At 39.4% G+C, this 22,624-nt stretch overlaps 1 protein-coding gene across 1 annotated transcript in view; it reads left to right on the top strand.

Annotated features, from left to right (window-relative positions):
• The window catches only part of LOC149223634 (SEC12-like protein 2), a 106,295-nt gene that overhangs the window by 30,791 nt on the left and 52,880 nt on the right, over positions 1-22,624 (top strand). The window contains exon 3 of the mRNA XM_089385895.1: positions 6,857-7,007. Within this exon, the coding sequence (XP_089242021.1) occupies positions 6,857-7,007 (151 nt within the window). The remainder of the gene's footprint in view (positions 1-6,856; positions 7,008-22,624) is intronic.

Genomic DNA, 22,624 nt, shown 5'->3' with positions numbered 1-22,624 from the left:
TGATTTCTAGGATGCTGTCAACGATAGAGAAATTTTTCCCAATTGGGAAAGGTTTTGGACTAACTGCATTCAGGAAGAGATCCGGAGAGGGACTAGAGATGGTAGATTTGTTATGATAGTGGACGATGAGAATCTTGCTCTGACAGGCAAGGCCAAGGGCAAGAAGGGCCAAGAAGAGGTTGAGTCCATTCAGAAGGGTACAAAGAAGGATCTAAGCAATATCAAGTGCTTCCATTGACATGAGTTTGGACTCTATGCCACTAAGTGTCCTAAGTGGAAGGAGTCTAGTAAGGATCATGTAGCTGCATCAACAAAGGTAGATGAATTTTTTGCCCAGTGCGAGAAAGATTTCTCATTGATTGCTTGAATGGCAAGCTTAGCAGATAACAATATATGGTATATTGATTCAGTAGCATCCTTCAACATGACCAGGAACAAGAAGAGTTTTAGCCACTTGAAGGAGAAGGACATGCAGTTTTAGATTGAGCTAGGAGATGATGGTCAATATGCAGCTAGAGGAGTTGGTTTTGTAAGTTTTCAAAGGGAGTTAGGTAATCCTCTTCATCTCAGAGATGTTCTCTATGTTCCAAGATTGATGCAATATCTTGTTTCGGTAGCTACCCTTGAGGACAACGGAGATGATATCATCCTCAATAGAGGTAAGGAATACCTCCAACACTTAGCTTTTGGATGTAAGAAGCAGATAGGTGTGAGGGCGAAGAGTCTACAAGTTGTAGGTAGAGACAAATGCAACATTGTTTAGTAAGGCAGGGAGAGTTCAGAGTAGAGAAGTGGTGGTTAAGCAAGAGTAGGATAGAGCTCTGAAGATGGAGCCTCAACTAGCATTGGTCGAAAAGCTTATAAGGAGGATTAAGGCACATAATTCATCATTTTTTTGTGGGCATGAGTTGGTGAGACAAAGCAATAGAGAGCACAAGTTTGTGTGTGTGAGCTTGTGAAAGGAAGAGTGTGCAAGAGAAGGTTGTGTGCAGATTTGAGGAGGAATTTCCCTTGGGATTTGTGCAAGGATTTAGGGAGAATTCCCTAAATAATCGGAGCAACCTATGCACATAGAAATAGGGAGGCATGATCAGACTACTTGCAGGTGTTTCAAGCCTAGTTCAGGCAGGGAGAACCATTGTGTTTTTTGTTGAGACAATATTGTATTGTAAGAGATCTATTGCTCATTCTTCTATTAATAAAATTCTCAAACAAGCAAAGGGTTTGCTCAGTTGGGTTTCCTAGCATTTTTTTGTCTTGATTATTGAGTGACTGTGTTTATTTCTGTTCCTATTTCGTTGCAAATAAGTAGAGAAAATATGTGTCCTAATGAAAAGAAACTAGCTTTCAGATTGTTGATTAGAGCAGTTGCAGATTTTCGTGGATTTTCTACACCATAAGGGCGAAAATTCCCTTGGGAGATTACCCAATGTTCCTCTAAGATCGAAACGGATTCCCCTGTTCCTACTGCTTCTGGATTCCTATTTGAAGTGCCATCAAAGAAAGAATATATGAATGCTGCTCGGATCTCCATTGCTGGAATTCACTTGCATCCATTTGAAGCTACAGGATTGATCTGGGAAAAGGATTTATTCCTTTTTTTATTAATTGAGTTGGACAAATTTGAAATCAATGGATCCATCTCTGTTCATCATACTCCCATCAAGTGTTTTCTATTTTTTTTCGAATTTTTGAATTTATATAATTTGCTACCATCACAACCTAAAACGGTGGATTGAGCTCATGGCTGAAGATGGATCTGTTTCTTTCGAGCTATAATTTCTAGTAAATATACTTTGGAAGAGCTGTCTAAAGTCTTTTGAAAAGAGGTTTATTATTGAATGATCCTTTGTAATTTTTCACCCTTCTTGTGAACATGTCTTTCCAATTGATTGGCATATCCACTTTGGAAAGAATTTCCGCAAAAGATTCTTGCCATACAGTCTTTGCACATGCACATTCCAAAAAAAGATGTTAAATAGAGTTTGAGTGAGAAAACAAAAAAGACATGTGGTGGGACCTTGAATTCCTCGCTTGATAAAGTTATCTCCAGTAACTATTTTCCCATGAACCATTGCCCAACAAAAGATGTTTATCTTTGGTGGTTTCTTTGAATTCCAAATACAAAATTTAACATAAATCACTAAGTGCAAAAGCGCACATGATTAGAACATTAAACAAAGTTGGTCTTAAGCCACCTTGTAATGTTTAATATCCTTACATCCCCCCTTAAGAACAACTTGGGATAGGAAGAAGGATCTAAAACATTGTTGCACATATTGTGATCAGTGTTGCAAACAACCTAATTTTATCTCGATTTTATCCTGATTTCACGATTTTTTGGCCTAGCCGATGTTTGTCAATTTTTACCGATATTTTGGTGGTATCTTAATTTTGCCGATGTTTGCCGATTTTTACTGATATTTTTGCGATTTTTATGATCTTTTTGTTTTTCGAACCCTTGTCTATTTTATCCCGATGCTGATGTTTGCAACATTGATTGCGATAATATAGGAATTATCGCGATATTATTGATGAAAGAGCCTTTGCTGATATTATCACCAGAAAATATCGCGATAATATGCCTAGGTAAATTTTGAAATTATTGCGAGATTATGGGAAATTATCGGCCTGCTACAAAAAAAACGCAAATATAAGTTGCAGTTTGGGTTTTTCAAAGGTCATTTTTGTTTTTTCTTGTGCTAAGATTGAGCTTTGAGGGTTGTGTGAGTCTTGTGACCATTTTTCATCAAACAAACAAGGGAAAATCTATAGTTTTCTTTGCCATCAACTGAATATTTTTTGAGTGGAGATTTACTCCAATATACCATATCCATATTTATTATTTGCAGCTATGTAAAAAAAATAAATTGCCTTCCTTTTCTTTGTTTTCCAAGATTGGTATATACTATAAATTTAGAATCTGCCTCTTCTTACCCTCTTTTGAATTTCCACATTTGTTTTGTGTGGTAGGTCCAAAAATTGAAAATTTAATCGGATCTCTATAAAATGGCAAAGCCATTGGACCAAATATGGGAGTATGGTGAACCATGTGAGGATGATAATAGAGAAAAGATGAGGTGCAAGCTCTGTGGAATGGAAATGTTTGGTGAAATCACCCGCTTGAAATACCACCTTGCCAAAATCCTAGGTCATGATGTTCATATTTGCCCTAAAGCTACCCTAGACATTGTCCTTATTGCAAAGAACTCAATTCTTGATACTACTAGAAAGAGAGATTGGAGGGAGGAACTAAGGAATTTCATGGGAACCACAAGCTTCTCAAGGGAGAGGGAAACCTAATCCTTGGCCACACCTTCTTAGTGTTGTATTATTATCGGATTATTGTTATAGTATCTAGAATCTAGATGCCTCGTGATGGTCATCTCATGAGATACATTTATTTTTGTTTTAATGTGATTTTGTATTAAGCTTTAACTATTATCTTGTCAAAACTTATGAGTCATGACTGAGGAGTCAAGACAAAATGACAAATATCATATTTTAGACTTCAGTATCTACATCTTATACATTTTATATTGTAGTTTTATGTTCTTATTTGTGTGACAATGTGTTTGTTTGATGTTGATGTTTGCTTTAAAAGAATAAAAATTTGAAAAAATGTTAGGACTTGAGTAAATATCATATTTCAGACTTTCAGTATCTACTATCAATGATTGATGTACCACTTGGCACATTATACATTTTATATTGTAGTTTTATTTTCATAGTTGTGTGACAATTTGTTTATGTGATGCTGATGTTGCTTTAAAATAATACAAATTTGGAAAAAAATGAATATTTTTGTATTTTTTCAAGTTTTTCTATAATTTCCAATATTTTCCTCGATATTTCCGATAATTTAAATTTTGGACCCCTGGTGATAAATTATTGCTGATAACAATAAATGTAACATTGATCTAAAAAGCAATAGAAGAAGAAGGAAGGAGGTGTTATGAACTTATTCCTATCCATCCTTAATGACAACTTCCTCTGTGCGTAACATTTACTGAAGATGTAAAAGGATGGAATGTCAAGGGCTTAGTGTGGAGTGTGTTGACTCTAAGCAAGTTGTAGAAGAACAATATCTAGAAGATGGAAATGTTGAAGTTGAAAGTGATTTCATAGTGGTCACAGGTGCTGAAGATGAAGAGTGATCCAACCAAACCTAAAAACCAATACTCCAAACAACACTTGTGCTAAGATGGCATCTCATCATAAAAGGCACACATTGAAAGGAAGAAAAAGAAACTTTTGTTATAACTAAAAGAGAATTGGAAGTGTTGAAGCAAAAAAGATCTAGCCAAATGCACGAAAAGGCAAATGTTTGTTGATGATCCACAAGAATACTTCAGGCAACCCAAGAATTCCATAGAAGATGAAAGTGATTTAATAAGGCATTAGCATGAAGGATCAACCAAAGTGCTTCAAGGAATCAAAGGGTGTTGATTTGCCTCTCGGGCAAAAGAATTAAAAAATTTACCAAGTGCTCCAAGTTACACATAAGCATGCATGTGTACCAAGAAGCAACATACTTGCCATCATTATAGTCTATAGTTGAAAGTTGAAATACTGAAGAGGATCCTTTATAGAGGCACAAATAAAACAAAACACCAACAATAATCAACATAAGTGCTCCAAATGGCAAAAGTGAGTGGCACCAGCTTACAATCTTGGAAGCAAAGTCTACAACTGTCAATATCATAAATGCGCTAAAGTTGAGGTAGGTATGAGTTGGAAGTCACATGAAAAGAGAATTTGTGAAAATCTGGTGACCCAAATCCCTACTGCAACAATCTGATGTTATTTCTCCTACTTGCTGATTCTCTTACAAGTTATTTATAGTATTACACAACAAACATCGAAATAAATACAACTGCAGCCTTCAAAACATAAATAATATGCGGAAACAAGAACTGAGCAAGAAGAAATAACACACACAAGTGACACTGTTGTTTTTGGACAAATGTCCCCGAAAAAACCAAACTTGGGAAAACCGGTGCAACAATTGAGGATTTTATAATTATGCAGTAGTTTTTGAATACAATGTTTGGATGCCTTACTGGCTATCTGATACAGAGGATCTGATTGGCAGGGAAATTAGTGAGAAATACCTCACACTATCATTGGAGATTCAATACTGATCCAGGCTCTAGATGGCAAGCCCCACACTGCCTCTGCGCCAGCGTACGCAATTCAGCGTCACAGCGACTAGGCTCTGTGTCACCCTTCTTTCTGGCCGATTTGCCTTTGGAACTTCGACACTCTGTCCTTCCGGTCTCACACCCCGACTTCTGGCTCTAGAACTCGACTCTCCAGCAAATTTCAAATCTCCTCTCAGGCTTTGCACTGCCCCAGTGTGGCTCTACTCTGCCCAGTGTGGCTCTACGCTACCTCTTCTGGATCTCTCTCTGCCTCCTTTGCAATGTATCCCCGGATTAGAAAACTCTCCAACCGGAAAACTATCCCTGCCTCTCACTGCAAGAAATCTCTTTGATGACCTCTCCGACAACTACTGCGCTGCTCTCTTGAAAAAATCGATATCTGATCTCTCACTCGATGTGTTTTCCAAATGCCCATCTAGCCTCTTCTTATAATCCTCTCGTTGATTAATCAACGACCCAAATTAGATTCTAATCAATGGCTCAGATCATTTTGACTTGATCCTCGTCTTCTTCTAGAAGTTTCACTCCCAGTTTAATTAATACCCTTTAATTTTTTTAACTTCCTAAGTTTAGACTCAGGCATCCATTAAAAATAATTAATTATTTTAATAAAACTGTGTCCGGGTGGAATTTCCCAAAATGATTTCTCGGTATTCTGGAATACATGTGTCCTAACCTCCCTGCAAATTTTGACGCTTAGAGCACATCCGATGCTACCAGAAATCAACACTCCCTCTTAGCGAGGAATGTGCTCTAGTAATGCAACCTGCTGAAGCATCACTCTGACTCTGAACATATCCCTCTGCGCTGCTGATATCTAACATTACTACCCACCAACTACTGCGCAAATGCTGCATCCGTGCCGCCGCTGACTCTGCATGCTGCTGCCAACTGCATCTGCACTGCAACTCTGTTCCAACTGCTGCTGCTGCCTTCTTCAACAACTGCAATGGAAAAACATCCAAAATACTGAACCAATGCTACCAGAAAATCAACAGAATTGAGCTTAGGGGTGATAAATTTCTTGAGGTGGGTCTGTTACAGTCTAGGCTTTTAGAAAAACAAAGGATTTTTGGTGTCATACTAATAAAAGCAAAGAAGTAATTTAGTGTCATTTGCTGAAATTTTCTCTTCTGTGTTAGGAAGCTAGAAAGTCTGATATCTTATTAATATGTTCAAACATATGGGAGAGTGGTGGTGTAGCATGTCAGTGCTGTCTACTAGTTTCTCTTTTCCACAGCCTTTTGAGATTTTGTCTTCACAACTTCCAATAACTTTGGTAGGTGCATTTCCATATTTTAAATTTCCGCTCTTAGGTTTTAACATGCTTGTAGTGTTCTTATGCCTTGAGAACATAAAAAATAAATTCTTTTTTATATTCTTGTTTTTTTGGACCTTCATGGCATGTTCTAATTTCTTTTATACACATTTTACTTTTTTGGGTTGCTAAATAACCCAATGAAACAATTTTCTTTCCAGTAGAGGATATAGAGTGTTATGTCATAGATATCAGCGTGGATACCAGTAAGGTTCTGCAATCTATTACAAACTGATATTAGCTCACAGTTTTAGTATTCTCAAAATGTATCAGTGATCTTTCGACTACTGTTTCATAAAATAGTACAGCATCATGAAAATGGAGCTTCCTATAATTGGAATTTACGATATTGCTGATTTTATCATTGCTGCAGGAGATTTGAATTGACGAGCCAGGATGAATCAGAGGCTACAAAGATTGGTATCAAGCCTTCAGGAAAAGCATTGGATCAGTTAGAAAATGCGGGTCGACAGCAATGTTTAATCTTTAGCAATAATGGGCTCTTGCTTGCGGCAGGTGGTGAAGTAAGTGTTAGATTTACATTCACAAGTATGAATTAACCAAGAATCTGAAATTCCTTTTCTTGTTGGTAAAAAATGCTTCCTTTGATTACAAATATGTTTAAAATATATACATACAGGGCATTTTTACAAAAAAAGACCATGTGGGTGGCCACCACAGGAAAAATTATAATTGGTCTAAAAGCCATAGATCCTAGCAAAATGTCCCCATGTCATATGTAACATAAATTTAGTACCACCTGACCATACGACTTAGTTTAGTGTCCCCAAAAGGATTGCCATTAAGGCACAGAAAGGATAAAACATGACACATTAAGGAAATCAATGTGAGCCACCATTGGAAGGGTTTACAATAAATTTAGTACCACTTGACCATACAACATGTAAGTTTAGTGTGTCCCCAAAAGGATTGCTATTAAGGCAAAGAAAAGACAAAACATGACACATTAAAGAAATCAATGTAAGCCACCACTAAAATTAACCCACGTTGTGTGAAGGATCACTCTTGTCTTTCCTTTAGGGCCCCAAACCATCATTATTAGGCTCCATCTCATGTACAGCAATGTCTCAAACATCATCTTCAAGTTTATTTTTTTGAGAAATTGCTAGCTTGAGATGGCTAGGCTTCCTCACTCAATCGAGATATTGTGGATTGGGTAAAGGGGATTGGATAATCAAGGGGAGATTCCTTGCTCATGCTGCAAGGTGTGTTAGCTGTTGGGTTACTCCTAAGTATCTACACCTTATTTGGGGGTGCTTCATGGAATTTGGGGTACGTGGTGTACGTTCAGTCCTTGTATGGTTTGAGATGGATTAACACATGTGAGATAGTCTGATGGATTGGCACATTGGAGTTAGTTTGCTCAGTGGTTGCTTGACCTCAAGTGGATGCTTGCTTGGCATTCTTCCTTAGGCATTGGAGTTCTCTTGATAGCTTGGGGGACATCTTTCATGATGGTCACATGGAGGATTCTGCTTGCTTGGAGAATGCTCTATTTAGGAGGAGTGTTGTGCATTTTAAAGGGGAGCATCAGGCCCTGGATAGCATGGGCTAGCTTGGATTCCTGTGCTGAGGCTTGGAGTTGGTTTAGGGATGCCTAGTTAGTGATAGTGTTCATGTAGGGGGAGTGGACGTAGTGGAGCACATGGCTTAGGAAGAATGATGGAGTCTATGTGGGCTTGTGATAAATAAGTCTAGAGTCTGGACATACCTAATATAGCTACACATCTTGCAGTGTTTATTGTGTACAACATAACCTTGGAACTTGACATGTGTACCCTTGGAGTGGAGTGCTTCACTTGTGCGAGCCTACATGTGTTTATTGTAGGTTGCATGTAAGGGCATGGATGCACATTATGTCGTCATCATTGATCATAGCTCATTATGCTTATCACTTGGGTTAGAGATGTAATCAAGTGGAGTTCACTAGTTATCTTCTCTCCCTTAGATCTTCATTTGTACTTGGTCTCTTTCTCTCTTGGAGTCACTAGGGTTTCTTGATATTCTTGGAGCATATTGAAGTCTAGGGTCAGGGTTTAATCCCTTAGAGAATTGAGATTAGGTATTGAGATGGAACCCTAGGGTGTATTTGGTGAAGAAAGAGAATAGGAGATGCCTTTACTTGGAGAACTTGTTTGACTGATTCATTCATGTTCAAGCTCCTTGGTCGGACTAGTGTTCTCATTGTTTTGCTTAGCTTGGGTTTTGTAGAGCTAGTGGATTGTACTGGCTTTGTGACAAAGCTATGGTATGTACATGAACTTCATCTTATGCATATTAATTAAGTTTTCAACTGTCCAATACTTGTGTAAATTGCATATTTGTTTTTTATTTTGTTTTTTTGACTTAAATAAAGGGCAATTATGTTTAGTGATTTAACATGTAATTGTAGAAGATAAGGGTTGTTTTACTGCTGTAAATATGAGTTTTCAGATCTGGTTTATGTATGATAATACTGCCTTAGAGGGCTGAAACTTATCAGAACACTTTGGTATTTTTTCTCCTTGGATTGTCTAGAAGATGGGTTGTTAAGGATTGAAATATTGTCCACCTTTTCTGCTGTTTTCTTCTATGTTTCATAATAGCCTTATGGCTGAATTCACAGGGTTAAGATCTTGGAACCTCCAGTTTGAATTCTGAATTTTGAGAAATATCAATAAGGTGTCCCTTCCTAATATTTCTAGAGTTGTTGCATGTGCACCATGTCCAACTTTGCCTTTTGTGTTTGCTATGTAATCAATAGTGAAAGATTAACACAAATAAGTGTTCTCTAAACCAACGAAAAAATCTTATCCTCGTGTCTGATTAGTTGAGATTGCATTCCTTTTCTTCCAGATTAAAAAAAAAACCTTTAATTCTAACAAGCTGCCTCGCAGAACTCAACAACCTGTTAGGGTCCTATATTTCATAGGATGAGTTGTTTTTACCTGATGATTTATATTTGAAAAATGTAAATAATGTTTCCTATTTGAAATTTATTTCCATATATATATATAAATAAAAAGAAAAATAAAAATAAATTGTAAGGGACATAAAAAATAGAATAAAGAAAGAAATGAAAGAAAAGAAAAGAAAAGAAAAACAAAAAGAGAAAAAATAAATGAAAATGTCCCCCTAGGTGAGCAAGTCTAAATGCCACCAAGAAAATCAAAATTGCATGAAAGCATACTTCAGGAATGTTTGATTTTGTGTGCAGCTTGTTTCAATGCCACATTGTAAATAGGACAATTAGAAATAGTTAGTCTAATCACATTGTTTAAACGTGATTAGTCTGAAAATAAATTTAATTAGGTGAGTGAATAAATCAATCACACAGTGTAATCGTGATTGAGCTTGATTAGTGAATTTAATCACACCATTTAATTGTGGTTAACTGACAAAGAAAAAATAATCAAAAACCTTAGAAAAATGAATAAAAAGGGCTTGCAAATCAAAATGCGCCTTTAGAATAGATTAATCATGCTTAGGATAAATTAATTAGGTTTAAAATAATTAATCGTTTCATTTAATCACGATTAATCGTTTGTAATAAGGCATCTGGCGCTAATGTTTGGTTTTATGATAAAACGACAAAATGGTATGTTGGCATGGGATTATCAACTGCGACGAATCAAAGGTTGAGATCTCCCCCGCCCGGATCAACGACGGGGGAGTGTTTTCGGGCCCGCTCGAGCTCCATCCCATTTTTCCCCCGGGGGGGGGGGGTCCCGAAAAGTTTGTTACGTGTCACCCTCACAACGTTTCACACCCCCCCTTGCCTTTTCACTCATTGCGCGCCCCCTCCGAAAAGTCTTCCAGCATTGACCGCTCGCCCCTCCACCAGTCCCTATTCGCCACGACACCCTTCCCGACCCCACTCACCGTCCGCCAACTCTTCCTCACGAACCCCACTCCCACAACTTTCCCTTCTGTTTAACCTGTCACGAGAATTCGTCCCACTCCTAATCAGAGGTCGCCATCTGGCACTCCCCTGCCCATGTCAGCAAACCGTTACGCCAATTAATTTTTCCCTTTCCCAGTATTGGTAAAAACGAACTGTAACTTCAAAATTACCCTATTAAGCACTGTTAAACCACAAATTCCTTTCCTTCGCTATTTTGCACGACCTGTACAAGATTTCCATCTTTCACGATGTCGCATTAGCCAGACAATTGCCCAACGACAGTGATCCAATCGCTATCAGAGGCTCCACTCTAGCTTTCTATAGTCAACTTCTTGTTCCAGGTAATCCTATTGTTGTCCTCCCTCTGTGTTTGCTTTTAAAAATAGACAATGCCTCCTGAAAGTAGAACTCCTAAAGACAAGGGAAACAAATCAGAGGCAAATCCCATGTTACCCCCTCCTATTGACCCGGATCATCAACCCTTAGTCGATTTACAATACAAAATTGTTGAGAAAAACTGTGAATTCGACTTGTTCGAACTTCATAGTTGGTTGAAGCAGAAATTCTTAGATCAGAGTGATGAATTGAATCTATGGGAGTCTACCCTCCCTCAATTCATGTTCCCACAAACCCATCATTTCCCTGAGCTAGTCTCCTGGTGTCAATTAAGCTATGTACCCTCCCAAAGAGCAAGCTTAATTGATGGTGAAATTCTGATCACCATCACAGCCGAAGCCATATCTCAAATGCTCCAAGTAATCATTCCAGAGTCTTCCAAGCCACTGTCTGTAGACTCTCTCACAGAGCTCTACAAGAATTTAACCTTCCATCAGAGAGCGAAAATATTTGAAATCTTTCTTCCTGAAGATGTCCAATTACCTAAAACAAACCCTCCATAATCCTCTTCTATGTTCTCCGAGGTAACCAAACAAATAATCAACATCATTTCATATGTACTTGGTTATCACTCTGATCAGTGGGTTGATGAGGCCATTGTTGGCTTCTTGTCAATTTTTACCACTAGTGAGAAACCTGTTATCTTTAATTACAGTGAATTTATTGCAGATGCAATGCATGATCAATTCATAAAGTTTCCGACAGAGGGAGCTTTAAATATTCTGCTGTTTTAGTTTACATGTTTATTTATCATCGAGCAGACAGGTTTCCCTTTACTTTGCAGAAGATGGATGAGTAGGGTAGTGCTCAATTAATCATACATGAGACCTCTCTGGTTAGGAAAAACTCCACAGAGTTTACTTTCATAGACTATGTTGATCAGTTTTTGTATACAATTATTTCTCTGTTGCATAGTGATTTGGAGCCTAGCATAGGAGCATATATTATTTTTTTTTTGCATCTTAGTGACCAGGTGACTGGTATTTATACCAGAACTACACCGAGATCAGAGTCTATGGGTGTGAATTTCCACCCTATAAGCTACAAAAATTTGTTCCCATGACACTGTTCTCATTAGAATACAATAGACAAATGATACATTTGGATGACTTACATTTTGTGGCGGCTATAACAAGAAGGCACAATTTAAAATTAAAGCACAGGTAGGACCTTTTGTGTGCAATACCAGAATAGCTGGTAAAAAAACTGATTTGCTGTTGAAGCAATTAAATTTCAAATTGAGCTTCACTTGGTCTTATGAGCCTTTTGGTATGATTTCAAATATGAGGGTGGAGCAAAAGACTACTCCCTACACAGATACTCCTTAGCCAGAGATCGTGCAATACATGAACCAATACTAGTGGGAGGAGAATACTCTGCAAGAGGCCGAGGAACAAGTCATATCAACAACAACCTCTCAGACTCCTACACCTCAATAAAGGCATGATAAAAGGCCCAAAGAAGACGAGTCTTCTCTAGTAACAGAAATTGAAGCCAAGCAGTTTTTAATATATACCAAGAAGTCTAAAAAGAATCCACCACCAGTTTTTATGCAGGGGGATGATTAGCAGGCTGCTACAGTCATGACAGGTAAACCTGTTTCAACCACATTAGAAGATATTTTTGTAGGTATTGAACAGGAAAGGTCTACCAAGACTAATTGGTAGGGAAGATAAACTCATGAGCTTGACAGAGTACCAAAAGAAACTATGTACTATTGCCCAAGACAATTCGCATTCCTGGAGGCCTTAGATTTCGACTTGTTCATTAGTCATGAGCTTGAACATTTGTTCATCATCAAACCAACTTTCCAGAATTACACAGATGTGGATGAGGCTTATAGAAAATTAGTTAAATTTTCTATCCCCAGTGAAGACAGATGGGACAAGCTGTGTGAATTACTTGAGTAATTTTTTTATCTTCGACAGCAAGGCAAACAACGCAGCAAATTTGTAGGCTCAGCGATCAATAGTCATCCTCAACAATAGGGCCAGTAGTTCCAACAGTTCGAAAATTCCTAAATTTTTGTACTAATTTTATAATCAATTTTTAGATATTTTTAGGATCCTATCTTTATCTTTAGAATCAAGATATTTTGTAATATTTTCTATAAATACTTCATAATTCGAAGTATGAAGGGTTGAGACTTGTTTGAAGAAAAGGACTTGTATTGTAAAGCAGCCCACAGAGCCACCATTGATCAGATTTTCAGTAAGACAGTGCAATCATTACAGGATTCTTGTGTCATTTTTATTGGTGAATTGCATCTCTCTTTGTCAATTTGTTTTCTTTTTATTCTCATATGTGATTCTAAAATCTAAATTATTCTAAGAAGATAAAAAACAAAATTTGTTTGAATGTACACTCTGTCTCTGGTTTATGAATAATTCCTATGTTTTCCACGAAAGGTTAAAATCAGAATTCTTAATTGGTCTGTTTTTAATTAGATCTCTAAATCCTTTCCTCTCCTTCACAACGTAGATCTTAAAGTATCCAATGAATTTGCCTAACCTGCCCAGTAAGTTTTGCCTGTAAACTCTGTATTTGATCATACTAAACTTGTGACTCCATTTGCCCTATGGCCTTTCTTCCTAGTTTCAACCCAACAACACAAAAAACCCAAACCTGAACTTAATAGCTAGCCTAATACCTTCATTCAAACAGAGCTAAATCATAAAGAGAGATCCCTCTCTGAAACTGGAAGGGCTAGATTCCCAGTTTCAAAAGTGGTTCTGTGGTTACCTCTGTGATTTTTTCCACAACCTCAAAAATTACGGAGTGATAACACAACCCATGGTAATTTGTTCCTTAAAAGGGAGAATATTCATAAGAGGAGAGTAGGGAGAAACTAGCTAGAAAAGGCTTAGACCCATCTCAAGGCAGAGTTGGTAAAACAACAAAATTGGAAGAGATGTTTGAGGGTCTTATGCTGACCATAGAAAGAGTAGGAGGCTCGAGAATTCCAAGATGCTAAAGTGTATGGCCTACATGAAGACTGTCCACAATAAGTGACCAATTAAAGAAAGCCCTTTTTGGCTCCAAAAAGGGTTTTCATACACTTAAAAGATGAAAGAGTCACATGAATTGCTTAGATTTAATCCCCCATAATAGGTTTATGACCTATGTTGCTTCGGGATGTGTCCACTAGTTTATAGAAGGTGTCCTCGAGACAACGATGCCTTTCTTGTACTAGAGATAGGTATGAAAACATCCCCAGTTGTTAGGAACATCCCTTTGCCTATCATGAAGTAATGACTTATACTTGTTATCTTTGATATATACTTGGCAATATGTAATGTATTAGACTATGCATAAAAGTCTATGTATGAAACAATGACAAGGGAAAAAGAGCAAAGTTAGGGATGAATATTAATAAAGAGATTATGGGAGATGACTATGGAGATGGTTAAATTGGATGTCTAAATCATAATGTCTTTTAGTTAATGCCATACAAAGGGTGCTTTTGTACATTGGAATATACACATTGGTAGTGGAATGATTGATTAGAGTTTAATTCCCCATTATCAAGTTACATGTGTCCCTTGCTTTGATGTGTGTTTGAATGTATTTGCTGGTCATATTTAATCACAACATTTGGTGTGAAAGCAATAGGAATGGGTATACATCATTGCAAGTAGAAGTTAGAACAAGGCATTGATGAGAGCCGGAACATGAGAGGAGAAAATTCCTTGACTACAGAACAAGGCATTGATGAGATCTGAGCCATTGTTGGTTTTGTCAAAAAGAATAAGGAGACAAACATCAAAGGGTGTGGGCAAGTTGCACAACAAAAGAGACAGTGCGGGTAAGTTACATCTCAAGCTACACATCACAAGAGATAGTGATGGTAAGTTACATCGCAAGCTACACATCACAACAAAGACAATTACCAATGAAGAGAGCAAGGCTATTTTAAAATTTTCCATCACAAACAAACCAACCAATGAGTTTTTTAGTGTTTCCTTGTTGAGACTTGAACTTGCTAAACATTGTGTAGATATGGATCATTTGGGAAAGAGAGTTGCATAGTGATTTGCTCTAGATCGCTTTGTAAAGAGAGTTGCATAATGATTTGCTCTAGATCGCTTGGTAAAGAGAGTTGCACAACAATTTCCAGTAGATCTACTTTTTCCTTAGCAAGATTTCTACATAATTTGTACCTAGATTTCGTGATGGTAAGATCATTGACATAGACCACTAAGATCGCTATGTCATCATCACTATTTTTGACATAGAGAGTGGGTTTAGAATAATTTTTTGTGAACCCAAAATCTCTAAGGTAGTGATAAAGTTGGAAATAGTAGGGTTGAGGAGTCTGCTTGAGTTCATACAAGAACTTTAACCACTGACAAACTAGATGTTTTTTTAGTAACCTGAAGCCTTTGCAGTTGCACAACTCCATCATGTAGACCTTCTCATCCAAGTCTCCATTCAAGAAGGCACTTTAACATCCATCTGATATACCTTTCATCCAAAATGAACAGCAAGGGAGATAACTCGCTGAAAGGTTACTATATTTATAGTAGGGGCAAAGGCTTCTTCATAATATTTTTTCTTATGTGGTTCACGAACCCCGGAGATCAATGACCACTAAGTCCATGAAATAAATGTACTAGGGAAATCCACCCGAAGGGATCATTTCCTGTCAGCTGAATCATAGAGCTTGACCTCAAGAGTGTTGAGAGAATTGAACTCGTGACCTCTCAATAGCAAAGGTTCTTTAACAGTGGGGAGTTGAACAATTTGTTGATTTTTCTAGGGCAAACAACTAGGACAAATTTTCGTCACCATATATCTACTTCCAATGATTATTTAGCGTTAATTACACATAAGATCCATTTAATATCATTAAGCAGTTACACAGAAGAAAATATCAACCAATAAACACAAAATAACAGTAAACTTATCATAAGACAATGAGACAAAAGACGCAGAGATTTAGGCCTGAGGCTAGGGCAAAACCCACAAGGGGAAAACCAACATCAAGGAAGAACCAACATCAAGAGAATAACCAAACCAAAAACCAAGATCAAGTGCCAAGCCCTCCTTCTCCTTCAGATTTCGGCCCCCTTCTTCCTTCCTTTTGCGTTAGAACATAGATCATAATGAGAGAAATCGATGTGTCAAAATGAGGAGAGGTGATCTCCTTTATATAGTCTTTCAAGGGGGTCAAATGGGTGCCTCTTACAGACCTAGCTGACTTGAACAAATAGGAGGCCGACTTGAATTATTGGAGGCAAAAATCGAAATTCAAAAATTTATATTTTTCCACATGATGAAAATATCGACCTTGGCAACCATATTTTCAACACTCCCTCTTAGCCAGGGAGATACTTTTCATTCTCTCTCAAGATCAATCTCTTCAACCAATCTTTAGGTCTCCGGCCTCACAACCTAAGGGATAAGCATGTGGCTCTCTCTTTATCAAGATCAATCTCCCCTACCAATGCATATGTCTCTTGGTCCACAACCTAAGGGATAGATCATCAATGTCATCATAAGGAAAGATACATAGCATCCAACACATCCCAAGGAAAGATATATAGCATCCAACACGTCACACGAGCCACAACCCTGTGGCATACATGTTAGTGCCCTACTGACTAGTGGGATCAATCAACGAGGCCAAACAATCATATCCACAGGGTACATCTCCCCGACCACAACAAGGTCTCCTGACCCACAACCTAAGGGAGGAATCCCTATCTCAATCATATACATAGGGTACATCTCCCCGACCATAAGGTCTCCCGGCCCACAGTGTAAGGGAGGAATCCCTATCTCAATCCCTGACCATAAATAAGGTCTTGTGACCCACAACCTAAGGGAGAGATCACAAACTCAGTGCCTTAGAACCAAGCTCCTCGTCCAGACTCACTGGTCTCTTGGCCCACAACCTAAGGGAGTGACAATCTTCCCAAGCAATACATAGGTCTCATGGCTCACAACCTAAGGAAGATTCATGATGCTATATAATTAATGCTTCCTCTCCAACGAGATTCTTAGCCATTCACACAATCATCAACAACCCTCTCAATAACAAAAAAGTAGCCATGGTAGTTTTCAACACTTTATCAAATGTTTCAGCAGAAAACAACATCCAACTATTTATTCAACTTCAGCTGGGGCTTCTCATAAAAGCAAACATCAACAATCCATAGATAACAAGTGGCTTCTCATAGAAGCAAATATCAACACTTTGCTCATCAACGGAAAAGTGTGCCATAGTCGAAGACTTGAACCCGTCAAACAATAAGTGGCTTGTGACAGAAGCATGCATCAACAATAATATGAACAACAATGGTTGAATCCAACAAATAACAAGTGGCTTCTCATAGAGGCAAGCATCATCAACAATGGTCAAAATCAACAGAGAACAAGTGGCTTCTCACAGAAGCAGGGAACCTGCACATCGACAAACATGTATACCATAATTGATTTCAGCACAAGATCTAATAGATAAAAAAACAACTTCTGAAGCCAATCCACTTCACAAATCAACTGCATTTCCAACTTTAATTGTGCTACATGCAGTAGGAACATTCAAGATATTCATACCAACACAACTCGCAGAATATATCCAGTCCAGATAGAGTCAGCAATTTCATGCATCAAGTGGTTCAACGAGCCAATCAGAGGGATTCATTAAATCAACAACAAATTTCATAGCTTCTTCAAATTTTCCTCAAGCAAGTGTCTATGCCACAACCTCAACAAGGATTTCATCAGGTTCGTGCCATACTTTCAATCTTACAATCCTTCAATCAACTCCCTCTTATATAGGACGAAGAGGACCTTAGTCCTCATCAATACATAGCTAGAAAAAAAATCACGGGCTCATCTTCAGCAGATTTGGATCAGCATCAATCTTCAAGACTTCAAGCCATACATCATGGATCAAAACATGCTTCAATCAAGTTGATCTTGTCTGCTCCCTCTGAGTCCAAAGCCCATCCAATCACGAGTCTTCTTGTCACTTTGTTCTTCCATCTTTTCAACGATTGCCACAACCTTGACATACATCATGTACCTGCAATCCTCACTAGGAGGCCATGGAAGAACAAATACAACCAAGCAAGACATACAAAGACAAGAGACTCATAATGAAACAATAATAGAAATAATCAAGAAAGTACTCTCTTGAGAGTGTGTCAACACCCTCTCGATTTTAACTTTTTTAGATTTGTTGATTTGGGGTAGCATTGGATGTGCTCTAGCCATGAAAATTGGTGGAGAGGCCAAAGCACATGAGATCTCTAAGACCCAGAAATGGTTTGGGGAAATTCTGCTCGGTGAAGGAAGATATTAAAATAATTAATATTTTTAATGGGTTCCTAAGTCTAAACTTAGGAAAATAAAAATATTAATGGGTATTAATATAAAACTAGGTTAGAAGGTTCTAAATGACATGGATCAAGCCAAATCTAATCTTAGCCGTTGATTAGAGATGTAATCTCGGCTGTTGAAGACTCAACAAAAAAAGTCTAAGAGGAGGCTTGAGGGTCAGTTGGAGACACACCAGAGTGATCAGTCAGTTCGATTTTCTAGAGCGGGGTTTGCTAAGAGAAATCGAACCAGTGATTATTATTGCAGCGAGGGGCAGTGAGTACGAGGCAGAGAGGCAGAGATAGTGTGGAAGATCAGTGCAGAGGCAGAGGGAGCCAGACAGAGGTCAGCAGTGACTACGCAGAGGCCAGAAGGGCCAGCGTGCTTGACAGAGAGGCTGCAAAAGTGACGCAGAGGGCCAGAGAGGCTACGCAGAGCCTCAGAGGGCTGACGCAGAGGGTTTTAGGTTGACGCAGAGGCCAGGGGGGCTGACGCAGTGCTTCAGATTGTGCTGGAGAGGGTTTTATGGGGCAGACTTTTAGAATATCTGCTTTCGAAGAGAGGTAATACTGCTAGATTTTTTATCTCTATTGGGTGAGCCATTGTGGCACCCAGTGTACTCAAGAAAAGCTGCTTAATAATAAAACCCTTAGAACTACTGCACCGGTTTTCCCAAGTTGGGTTTTTCTGGGGACGATTGTCCAAAAATAACGGTGTCCCTTGTGTGTTTGTTCATTTCTTTCAGTTGCTGATCTGTAGATGGTTGAGACTGTATTATGTTTATTTCAGGATTTATATGGTTAAATAACTTGTTAGTAATTAAACAAGTAGGTGGAATAAACCAAAGAATATAGATAAAATTTCTAATGGGTAGTACTTAGAAATTTCAACATGGTATCAAAGCATTGCAGATCACAGGAGGGCTGAAGGCACCAGCTGAATTAGAGAATTTGCAGTAGAAACAACTGTCCCGAGTGACAGAAGCTGTTCCTAGCAGAAAGCAGCAGAGAAGGGTTGACGCAGAGGGCCTGCGTCATCAGTTCAAGCCAAAGAAGGGGCCAGCGCAAAAGCAGTGAGAGGTAGAAGAGGCTCACGAAGAGCCATGTCATCCTGCTCAGCCAAGTAAGAGTGACGCAGTTGGCTAGTGGAGCAATTCAACCAGTGTTGGGTTTGCGAAGAGCCTAGAGGCTTAGTTCTTTAGTTGCTGGGGCATAGGAAGCTATGGGCAGATTGCAGAGAGTGAAGCTGATGGGGTGTTGTTGCTGTCGAGGCAGAACAGTACCTAACGAGACAGAACCAAGGTAGAGGGAGTCGCTACCTAGGCGGATTTATAGCCAAGAAATCCAGATCAGTGTTGCAGGAGCATAGGAGATTAGAGGTGCGATTCAACTATTGGCAGGGGAACTTCCAGAAGGGAAGTAGAGACTCAGAGGGAGTCGAAGAGAGAACTTCTAGGAGGGAAGTAGAGGCTCGGAGGAGTCGAAAAGAAGAGCATAGAGATGGCCATGAATGGACTGAGGGATCAGGATAGGTTGGAAAGGGCGTCCAACTTTGTCATCTGGAAGGCAAGGATCTTGTCTGTTCTAGATAGACATCACATCAAGGCCTTCACCTTGAGAATCGTGGTTGTTCCAGTCAACCCAGCTGATAACGAAAAGTATGAGGATGCGATGGCCAAGGTGAAATGCATAATCCTTGATGGGGTCAAGGATCATGTGGTCCAGCATATTGCCGAGAAGGACACGACAAAGGAAATGTGGGACACCTTGACCAAGTTGTATCAAGGCACTTCCGTGCAGAGGAAGATGCTACTGGAGAATCAGCTGCGGTCGTGCCAGAGGCAAAAGGGGGAGCAGATAGATCACTTCCTTAGCAGATTGCAGGAGATTCAGGACCAGTTGACTCCTATAGGGGCCACGCCGGATCAAGAGTTAATGGTGAGGACCGCCCTAAATGTAGTCTCCGAGGAGTGGGAGACATTTGTTCAAAGTATTTTGGGCAAAGCGATTCTTCCAGGATGGGAAGAATTGTGGGCAGCTTTTCGCCAAGAAGAGATCAGACGACTGACGAAGGCGGGAAGCAGCAGCAAAGGAGCTCGGGTCAAGAAAGAGGAGGAAGAGGATGCAACTCTAGCGTCTGCGGGGCAGCAGGGGAATATGAAGAAAAATGACCTCTCTAAGATAAAGTGCTTCAATTGTGGGGAACTAGGCCATTATGCAACCCAATGTCCTAGGAAGAGGAATAAGGGAGAGGCATCTGACTCCAAGGTAGCGCCAACAAAGGCAGAAAAGGAGGTAGAGAACGATGACGATTGTGCCATGAGTGCTCATGTACCTCTAGAGAAGGGGTGGGGAGACATCGAGCTGTAGTCAGGAGGACTACAGGAGATGACGGGCAAGATCCCTGGGTACCCAAACTCTTGGATCATATCCGGCTACGAGAGCCCCGAAGTGATAGTAGCAGGATGGCGAATGTTGAGAGCAGCAGTGTTTGGCAGCGCAGAGAGGGTTGCAGCAGTGCGAGAGGCACAAAGGAGGTTGCAGCAGTGCAAGAAGGCACAAAGGTGTTCGTAGCAGTGCGAGAGGCATAGAGGTGTTGCAGTAGCGCAGAGGCAACAGAGGGAGCACAGGGTAGCGATAGAGAGAGCTTCAACATCAGGAGGGTTTCTAGCCTGACAAGGATGTCAGTGGTTGGGTAGATAAGTTACCATCGTCTCAGTAACTGAGTTGCAGTGTAGCAATAGCAGTGGTAGTGCTATGGGCAGCACGATGCAACATGATGAGAGAGGGCTGCAGTGCAGATGCAGTGTTGGGAGGAAGGACCAACAACAACATGGATGCAGAGGGAGTTGTCGTACAGATGTAGTAGTGGTAGTGGTAGAGACATGGACAACAGTGCAGAGGATGTTGGGCAGGAAGGCCAAGCATCAACACAGGTACCAGTGCCGGATGATCAGGGTGATGCTCAGTGGTGGAGTATTAATAGAGCACATTCCTCGCTAAGAGGGAGTGTTGATTTGGGGTAGCATCGGATGTGCTCTAGCCATGAAAATTGGTGGAGAGGCCAAAGCACATGAGATCTCCAAGACCTAGAAATAGTTTGGGGAAATTCTGCTCGGTGAAGGAGATATTGAAATAATTAATATTTTTAATGGGTTCCTAAGTCTAAACTTAGGAAAATAAAAATATTAATGGGTATTAATATAAAACTGGGTTAGAAGGTTCTAAATGACATGGATCAAGCCAAATCTAATCTTAGCCGTTGATTAGAGATGTAATCTCAGCGGTTGAAGACTCAACAGAAAAATTATAAGAGGAGGCTTGAGGGTCAGTTGGAGACACACCAGAGTGATCAGTTAGTTCGATTTTCTATGGCGAGGTTTACTAAGAGAAATCGAACCAGTGATCTGTATTGCAGCGAGGGGCAGTGAGTACGAGGCAAAGAGGCAGAGATAGTGCCAGAAGACCAGCGCAGAGGCAGAGAGGCAGACGCAGAGCCAGAGGGAGCCACACAGAGTCCAGCAGTGACTGTGCAGAGGCTGCAGAAGTGACGCAGAGGGCCAGAGAGGCTGCGCAAAGCCTCAGAGGGTTTTAGGCTAACGTAGAGGCTAGGAGGGTTGACATAGTGCTTCAAATTGTTTTTGAAGAGGGTTTCGTGGGGTAGACATTCAAAATATCTTCTTCCAAGAGAGGTATTACTGCCAGATTTTTTATCTCTGTTGGGTGAGCCAATTTGGCACCCAGTGTACTCAAGAAAAGCTGCTTAATAATAAAACCCTTCGAATTGTTGCACTTGTTTTCCCAAGTTGGGTTTTTTCGGGGACGATTGTCCAAAAATAACGGTGGTCCTTTATGTGTTTGTTCATTTCTTTCAGTTGCTGATCTATAGATGGTTGAGACTGTATTGTGTTTATTTCAGGATTTATATGGTTAAATAACTTGTTAGTAATTAAACAAGTAGGCGGAATAAACCAGAGAATACAGATAAAATTTCTAACGGGTAACACTTAGAAATTTCAACAAGATTCAGTCAACTTCGTCCACATCATCAAGGACTTAACTTCATTCACTTCGTCAACAAGGAGTCCATTTCGTTCACATCATCAATAAGGAGTCCATTTCGTTCACATCATCAATAAGGAGTCCATTTTGTTCACATCATCAACACGGTGTCCACATCATCATCAAGGAGTGTACATCATCAAGGAGTCTATATCATCATCAAAGAGTTGACCTTGTCCACATCATCATCATCAAGGATTCCACATCATAAGAAGTTCACATCAACAAGGAGTTCATTATCATCATTAAGAAGTTCACATCGTCAACATCAAAGTGTCCACATCATCAAGGAATCCATCTCATCATCGTGAAATCCACATCATCAAGAATTCAAGAAATCCACATCATCAAAAGTTTGACCTTGTCTACATCATTATCAAGGGTTACATATTATTAGTGATGATAAAAGGAATACAAGAAATGTAAGATACTTATCTTTTTATCTTTTGAGAAC

This window comes from Pinus tabuliformis, chromosome Q (assembly GCF_031772625.1).
Source record: "Pinus tabuliformis cultivar Carrire ecotype Pingquan chromosome Q, CPIR1, whole genome shotgun sequence".
In the NCBI taxonomy this organism is placed as follows: domain Eukaryota; kingdom Viridiplantae; phylum Streptophyta; class Pinopsida; order Pinales; family Pinaceae; genus Pinus; species Pinus tabuliformis.
This window is presented reverse-complemented; position numbering and strand designations above follow the sequence as displayed.